The sequence below is a fragment of the Phalaenopsis equestris genome, unplaced genomic scaffold (assembly GCF_001263595.1).
Source record: "Phalaenopsis equestris unplaced genomic scaffold, ASM126359v1 Scaffold234755, whole genome shotgun sequence".
Taxonomy (NCBI): Eukaryota; Viridiplantae; Streptophyta; class Magnoliopsida; order Asparagales; family Orchidaceae; genus Phalaenopsis; species Phalaenopsis equestris.
Window position 1 is genome coordinate 24,659 of NW_018252658.1, and position 8,110 is coordinate 32,768.

At 34.4% G+C, this 8,110-nt stretch overlaps 1 protein-coding gene across 1 annotated transcript; it reads left to right on the forward strand.

Annotated features, from left to right (window-relative positions):
* The first annotated feature begins 3,544 nt into the window (after window positions 1-3,544).
* LOC110039013 (putative cell wall protein) lies at window positions 3,545-3,841 on the forward strand. Its single transcript, XM_020743953.1, has one exon. It carries the CDS (start codon window positions 3,545-3,547, stop codon window positions 3,839-3,841), a length of 297 nt encoding a protein of 98 aa, XP_020599612.1.
* The last annotated feature ends 4,269 nt before the right edge of the window (window positions 3,842-8,110 follow it).

Sequence of the window (8,110 nt, forward strand, 5' to 3'; positions counted from 1 at the left end):
AATTTGGTTTGGCTTCAGCTTTCCGGCGACGTCGGCGGGTTTCGACGAGGGAGGAGGTGGGGGAGTTGCTGCTGTGTTTGGAGAAGAGGGAATGGTGGGTTTTATAGGGGGAAAAATAAAGGAGTGGAAGTGAGAGGCTGCGCATGGTTATAGGATTTTTTTTTTTATGGCGCGTGCTAATGAGAGGATTGGGGAGAGAGAGGGAGGAAGGGATTTTTTTTATTTTTATTTTTATTATTATATGGGCTATAGAGAGAGAGAGAGAGAGAGAGGAGAGTGAGGGAGGGGAGGCGTGAGAGGGAGAGAAATTTTCTTTTCATATGGGCTGTAGAGAGAGAGAGAGAGAGAGGATGGAGGCGTGGGAGAGGATGGTAGTCGCCCATGGGATTAGATATTTACAAGCGAGAGTTACAATAGAGATAGGATATTATATTATATTATATTTTAATAATATTATTATTACTATTATTACTCTCGTATTTTTCATCCAGACACGTCATTGCAACGAAGTGGATATCCTTCCTGGCTAAAATTGACATTCCAGACGCACTCATGTGACTGTTTCGTCATCCAGAGTCGTTCGGATGACTTTCGTCGACGGTTATGTCAAAAATTCGTCAAATTTAATTTTCATCGATTTTTTTGTTCGTGATCAATCGTTTTTTGAAATTGATCATGGGCCAATTAAATGTATTTGAATTCAATTGAAATTGGATCTAAACATGTTGAATTTGATGTGAATTTGAAATTGGGGTATTTGATTAATCATGATGCTCAATTTGGGGATTTTTGGACTTTGAATCAATTTGAGGCAATTCACTTGGACTTGGATTTGGAGTTTGGAATTGAGCTTTAATTTAGTTTGAATTGGATTAGGACATGGTGAATTTGAGTTTATAATTGAAATTGAGAAAATTTGAAATCAATTAGGAGCAAATTGGGGTGATTCGGAGACTTTAAGTACTTGGGAGCAAAATTGGGATCTTGGTCAAATGAGGTCAATTTGGTCAAATTAGCCCCAATGGATGATCAAGAATTGGTTTTAGGGGTGTTTGAGATGATTTTGGAGAATTTAGAAATTTTTGGGCCATGAGTGACATTTTGGTAAGTTTGACCAACTTTGGTCAAAATAGTCAAAATGTTGATTTAAAGGCTCTAAGTGGTTCAGGAAGAAATTTGGAGTCAAACTACAGTGTCCTGGGTCATTTTCGATCAATGTGGAAGGTTTTATGATCCCCAAAATATTTTTTAAGTATTCATTATTTTGGTGTCGAGGTGCCAAAAAGTTGTCCGGAAGTATGACAATATTACAGTCAAAATTCTTAGAAAGACAATAGAAATAATTTGGTGTGATTTTTAAAAATTATCGGTGACTCTCAGAGATTTTGATAGAAATAATTTGGTGTAATTTTTAAAAATTATCGGTGACTCTCAGAGATTTTGGAAAATTTGATATTTTAGGAGTCTAGGGGTATTTTGGTATTTTTTTGGAAAATTGGGTGTTTTTGCAATTTTTGGGTTTCAAAATGGTCTAAATGATAATATCAAATGATTTGAAGTGAGTTTTGTGATTCAATGATAGTTTTGGAAATTTTGAAGAACTAGAATATTCAAGTGAGGTCTTTTAGGGGAAACTGGGTTAAAATAATTTTGGTCAGCCTTATGAGTGTAATGATTGCAACATTGTGATATGAAAATACAATATTTATAATGATCATGGTGATTATGAATGACGATGCAATGTATTGAAGTCCAAAAAAGGTGTAGAGCAGTGCAAGACTTTCTTATAGTTCAAAGATTCTATAGGAATTCTCATCAGGGTTCTCTTATGTAATATCTAATTTTTGTATTAAAGATTATTGATCACATATGGAACCAACATAGAGAACAAATACTTGGTTGAAATGTGTAAGGAGAATGTGGGTACCATTTCTAAGATGCTACGATAGTCATTAGAAAAATCTTAAGGTTAGATTCTAGTCACTAAAGGAAAAACCTAAAACCCTCACCCAAAAGTGAGGTCAACAGCTCTTTCTACTGACAATTTATTAGCGCTTTTCCTCTCTCTTGACCTCTCCTTCTCCCAGCTCTAATTATAGAGTCATGTATTTCCAAACGACAATCGCGGATTCAACAGTAATAATGATGATTATGCTCCAAAATCTAATTTTGCAAAAACTTCATTTTATTTTTTGTGTATTTATTTGGCCATGGTGAATGCACGTGAATGCACATCTCTTGTTCCTCTTTCCATGTAAGAAGTAAACTAAACCCAATCCTTCTTCTGGCAAGCTTAAATATGCAATACATAAAGTCGATCAATGCCTAGCCATCAAAGTCAATTCCTTAAAATCTCATTGAAAATCACCGTCACGTACTCACCAAACCCCTTCAGACCTCTCGGTACACAAAGTTGGCCGGAGTTATCAAAGAGGATCCAAACTAGTCATTGGATATGCTTTGAATTTGGTGCAACTGATAGGCAGTAGCAACCACCTAATTATTCAAACATGGTAGTATCAACATTATTTTTGAGCCTGGGTAAAATCAATAAATGTCCGCAAATTTTAGGTGTTGCCTTCCTTGACATAACATGATTCAGCTCATGTAATGAAAATAAAAATTTTAAGTTAATTTTGTATGATTCTTCAAAGACTTGGTCGATTTAATTAGAATTTAAGAAGATTTAAATGCATAGCTCTTAATTCCTTTGTCATTATACATCTAACACAAAAATTTCAATTTTTACGTATGTTCCACCTTATCTATGCATGAGAAAGGAGTATTTCACGTTTAAAAAATTAAAATAGAGATATTTTTATTTGATATAAAATGTAAAAAATAAAGTTTATACAACAACAACAAAGCCTCAATCCCAGCACGTGGGGTCGGCTACATGAATCATTCTTCTCCATTGCGCCCTATCTATTGTCATAATTTCATAGAACATAGAAAACAAAGTTTATAATAAATAAAAATTACATTGGACATTGTTTTTGTGTATAATAGTCATGTCTATTATAATTCGATTACTACAATGAGACGACATTTATTTTGAATTACTACTCGAGCGAACCCTCAGATGCAATCCTATAGATATATTACCATCAGAATACATTTTGATTTACATACTTGTCTCAACTGAAGTCTTCACCGTTGATTTCGAACTTCATAACTATAACATTTACCAAACCTCCACTACATATATTACAAAACAAATAAAACTACTTATTTATTGGCATCAATGTAGCACGCAAAGGTTGGCTACAAATTAACTTCTTTCATTTTTAAAGGCAACACCTTAGAGCAGCGGAAAGAAATCTTTTAAAGAAATCCTTGTAAAGAAACTAATATTGTAAATTAGCATTCATTATTGAATGACATAGTACATGCATTAAAGATCTGTGTGTATAGATCGATCTGATACTACTGGTAGCCTCTTCCCTATAAATTAAGCTAGTTTCATATGAGTCCCAAATACAAAATAAACTGATCAAAACAAGGCATCTGCACTATATAGTAAACTAATTTCAAGGAGAGTGAGATGGCGAGAGAAACACTGACCAACCTCTGCATTTTCTTGCTTGTCACCTTCACTCTTTTTGCGTCGATTAATGCAGTTGAAAAGAAAGAAAAGGAGTGTGTCAAGCAAGAAGGCAGCGTTCTGATTCCCGGAATCGGGCGCTACATGCCTGGAAGCCATCGGCCGAAGCCCAGCATATCCGGGTTGGACAACAGTGGCCCGGCGGCGGCCCATGCTCGATACATCCCCGGTAACGACGATACCTTCGTACCCAACCCAGGATATGAAGTTCCAAACCCAGGATCAAATCTTCCTTGAGCTTATAATTACTCACTCTTTTAATAAGTGCCTTCTATATATATATATATAGACATGCGCACTAGAGTTTCAGAGCATTGTTCTGCTATTGAACTATTGCTCGTAGCAATTATCATCTGTCTACATGATGGAGTTTGTCTATGTGTTGTTCACTTTCATCAAGTTAAGTGTGTTTCTCTCTAAGGCCGTCTTCAACCTTTCGGTTGATTAATTAGAATTTATTTGGTGTAATTGTGCTGATGTGTGGTCTGAAATAGAACTAAGATTATGTTGTTATCTAAAATGCAAGATTCTTTATAATATTTTATAAGTCAATATATATGCTAGCTGGCATATGAAATTATATAATGAATTTGTAAAATGAGAATATTAAATGTAATTGTGCACCAATAAAAGGCCTAGGAATCCCATCTTTTCCAAAACATTGCTCCCACATGTTAGTCGTCGAGGTTGACTTGTTGGGGTAACTTGCAAACCTAATCTTTCAAAATGTAGCCATCATATACCAACTATCAAGATTAACCTGCCAAGGTGACTTGCCAATCACAAATGTTGAAAAACCTGCAATTTCTTCTCTTGAGCCATCAGATTGAGCTATCGATGTGAACCATTAAGCTTGTTCGTTAAGTTCACTAATCAAGTATTCCTCAAGATCATCAACTACCAGAGTATATGACATCATTAAAGAGCAGAATTGTGTCGATTTCCATTTATGAGTCATCTGAAACTTACATTACAGTCATTCATTAATGCTCCATGGGTAGACCTCGTATTGTACAAATATTATTTTTTATTTATTTTTCTCTCTATAATCTTATGAAGGTGGGAGAAGCCACAAGGAGATGCTTTAATGCTTTCAAGGGGATGAAATCTAGATCCTCTTCTTTAGCTTCTTTTAAGAATGGGAGCTATGGCTCAGAGAGTGCTCATCCATCATCTTCCACAATATCCTTTTCTTCACAAGTTTCCTTTAGGTTGTATGAGTCCACAAAAGATAAAAGACCTGACATCCCAAAAAGATTCAATATTTTAAAAGGTGCAATAAGTTTAGAGCTAATATGTAATTCCAACCCAATGACCTTTGAAGTACGAAAAAAGTATAAAATGATGGTGTACTAGAGAGTCAATGATTCATTAGATCAATGAGATAAAAGAGCATATGAGAATGATGATACAACAAGTAAGATAAGATGCCGCTAAAAATTGCTCCAGAACCCATTCTAGGAGACATGTTGGATCATCAGGATCAATGGCTTATTGATTGGAGCAACCAATCATGACACCTAGAAGAGCCCTATCCTCAACTCTAGAAGAGGAGGAGGATGAGTTGTACATTATAGATGAAGAAGTTATTGAATCCTCAGATGAGAATGTTGATAGAAAAAAAAGATAAGAAGAAAATATAAAAGTTGTCATAAAATTTCTTTTTCAAGATAATCATAGAAGTTGATACTCTGAGAAAGTTCAAGAATCCATTTTTTGAATCCTATAAAGGAAGAACTGATCCAATTGATCATGTAACGTTTTTTGAGGTTATAACATGTAAATGTTGTATGAAGTGTTGTTTGTTTCTCATGACACTGAAAAAATATGCTTTATGTTGGTTTAACAACTTACCTGCAGAAATCATTAATGAAATCTTGAGAACTTCTGACGATCTTAAAAGAGAATTCAAAGTCTAAATAGCATCATCACAAAATTTCAACATGAGGTGTTCAATGTTAAAGATCTAAAACTGATTGATCTTCAAAAATCAAGAACTTTAATCAAGCTTTTGGAACTGACCAAAAATCACATTTCAACTTAAGAGTACAATTCTTTATTGAGTATTTCTCTAGAACTTAGCAGTCAAAATCCTAATTTTGAAGAAGACTTCTTAAAGATCATCAAGATCAAATGCATTGGTCACTCAGAGTCATTCTCAAAAACATTTCAAAGGAGAATTTCTTGAGAGAAAGACTTCTCTGATGATATGTTGATCAGAAAAAAGCTAAAAAATAGGTTGGAACCCTTGGTTCTATCCAACAAAAGTCACTCCACTGATATTTTCGATGGATGAGATCATTAATGTTATCCTAAATAAAAAAAAAATTATTCAAGAATCCCTTGTAGATACTAGTCAGAAGTCACATGTGTGACCCAAATAAATATTGTGCCTATCACAGAGATCATAAGCATGATCTGGAGGAGTGTCAGCACCTCAAGAACCTAATTTAGGAGCTAATTTGAGCCAACACATGAAGGAGTTTGTGGCCCTAGTTGTAAATACTGGTACGTAGAGGAAGGCACTAACCAAAGATGCAAGGAACATGTTCCAGTGAGAGCAACCCACTTAGTTGGTGTAATCGTAGCTATCTTTCGAGAAGACATACCTAAAGCATCATAATAATCAAATCTAAAGCTATTGAAGAGATAGGAAGTTAATTAACTACCCTCAATAGGCAAATCATTCAAGTCAATCCACTGATTATCTTCACAAATGCCAATTTTCAAAACATTGGGAATCCTTTCAACGAAATCATGGTGGTCATCATAATAATCGTGACACCGACATTTTCGTTAACATCTTATTCAAGGAGGTCTTAAAAATGGTAATGGAAAACATTTAACAATTACTTACTTTAGGTTAGCTATATGGATTCTCTAAAGAGACGAAGAACACATACATTGTGATATCTTTACCAATAGCTTAAGAGAAGATAAAAAATATACTACCTTAGCAAAATCATTGTAATGGATCTCTCATCCACCTATATTGCCATTTTTTGGAGATCAATTCTCATTACCTTCAATTTTGTGACATGCATTTATCACGTAGTAATGAAATTATTAGGTAGAAAAAAAAACATTACAATCCAAGAAGATTTATTCTAATATTGGATGTACTACCTACGAGCTATGGAGAATATACAAGAAAATTTCATCCATGAATAAATGAAGTAGCTTAAAAACCATTGAGACTATTGTCGGCACTAAAAAGTTGAGGAGTTGCCCGTTGGAAGCTCTCAATCGCTGGAATCAAAATCCCGTCGCCCACTTCGGAAGGTCATTTAATTTACATATATATATTTATAATTTTAGAAAAATATGAAATTAAACTGAACCCATATTTTTTATAGTTTAAATAAAAGAGCACTATACCTCAAACCCTGTATCTATCCCGAAGGATAAGCACAAGACTTTAGGATGAAGCTTGATCAAATAAACTAAGAAATATATGGCATCCGTTTGGACTGCGTTGACTGAAATATTCCCCTATTTAATATGAGGAATTAAATAGGGTTTATATTAAGCTAGTTTCGAAAAAACTTCTTATAAGGGCAAGCCCCTATAGTTAATTACATCTTAAATGACTGATGTCACTCAAGAAAAATCTCGATAAAAATCAGGGGATATTATCTTCAAAGAGTTTAAAGGAATAGGAATTTTCAATGAAATTGGATAAAGAGGTGTGAACGGAGAATGACTCAAATTTGGAACATTTATTATAGAATCCGAAGAAAGAAAGACTATGAGGTGTCACAGATCCTGAGGACAACCTCGGTGACTTCCCAAACTATCATACTGTTTGGCTTCAATTTAGAAGAGAAATATTTAAACGTTTCATCCTGTCAATTTTATTAGTTAGGGCTTATATCTATGTGAAAGGATTACACAAATAGCCTGAAAGATATGAGGATTTAGGTCGTTACAAATGATAACCTCGGAATCCTAAGGCGGGTTATGGCTTAAATTGCATAACATAGCTTTAAAAAGGCCTAAAGATAAGTTGAAGATTTATGTTGCATAATCAAACAACCTCAAAGTCCTAGGGATTATTGCTTAATTATAATAAATGGTTTAGCTGGTGTAGACATGTTTTGCTATTGAAGATGGCTGTGCTGCCCACGATGATAGCTCCAAGCTCTTCATCGTAGCAGGTTTAAGTTTTCTAATATGTCAAGTCATGATGTCAAATAAAATGTCCCTATGGTTATGGTTCTTTAAATATTATGGGGAATATTAAAGTTTATTAGAGCGAAACCGATTAAGATTCTACGGTTCCCTCGTTCCAGTACCATTATTTTCTTTTGGATTCACTTAGTATAAATGAATTTACTAACCTCAACTTAATGAATTTCGTACTTTCATTTAAATTGTGAGAAACATCGTTAGCAACCGTAGGTTACCTCCTCCGAGGGATTCCCGACCATCCGATAGAGACGTCTAAATTTAGGTGCAATTGTTGTTTTGTGATGTTTGTGATTATATTTTGAGTTTTCTTATATT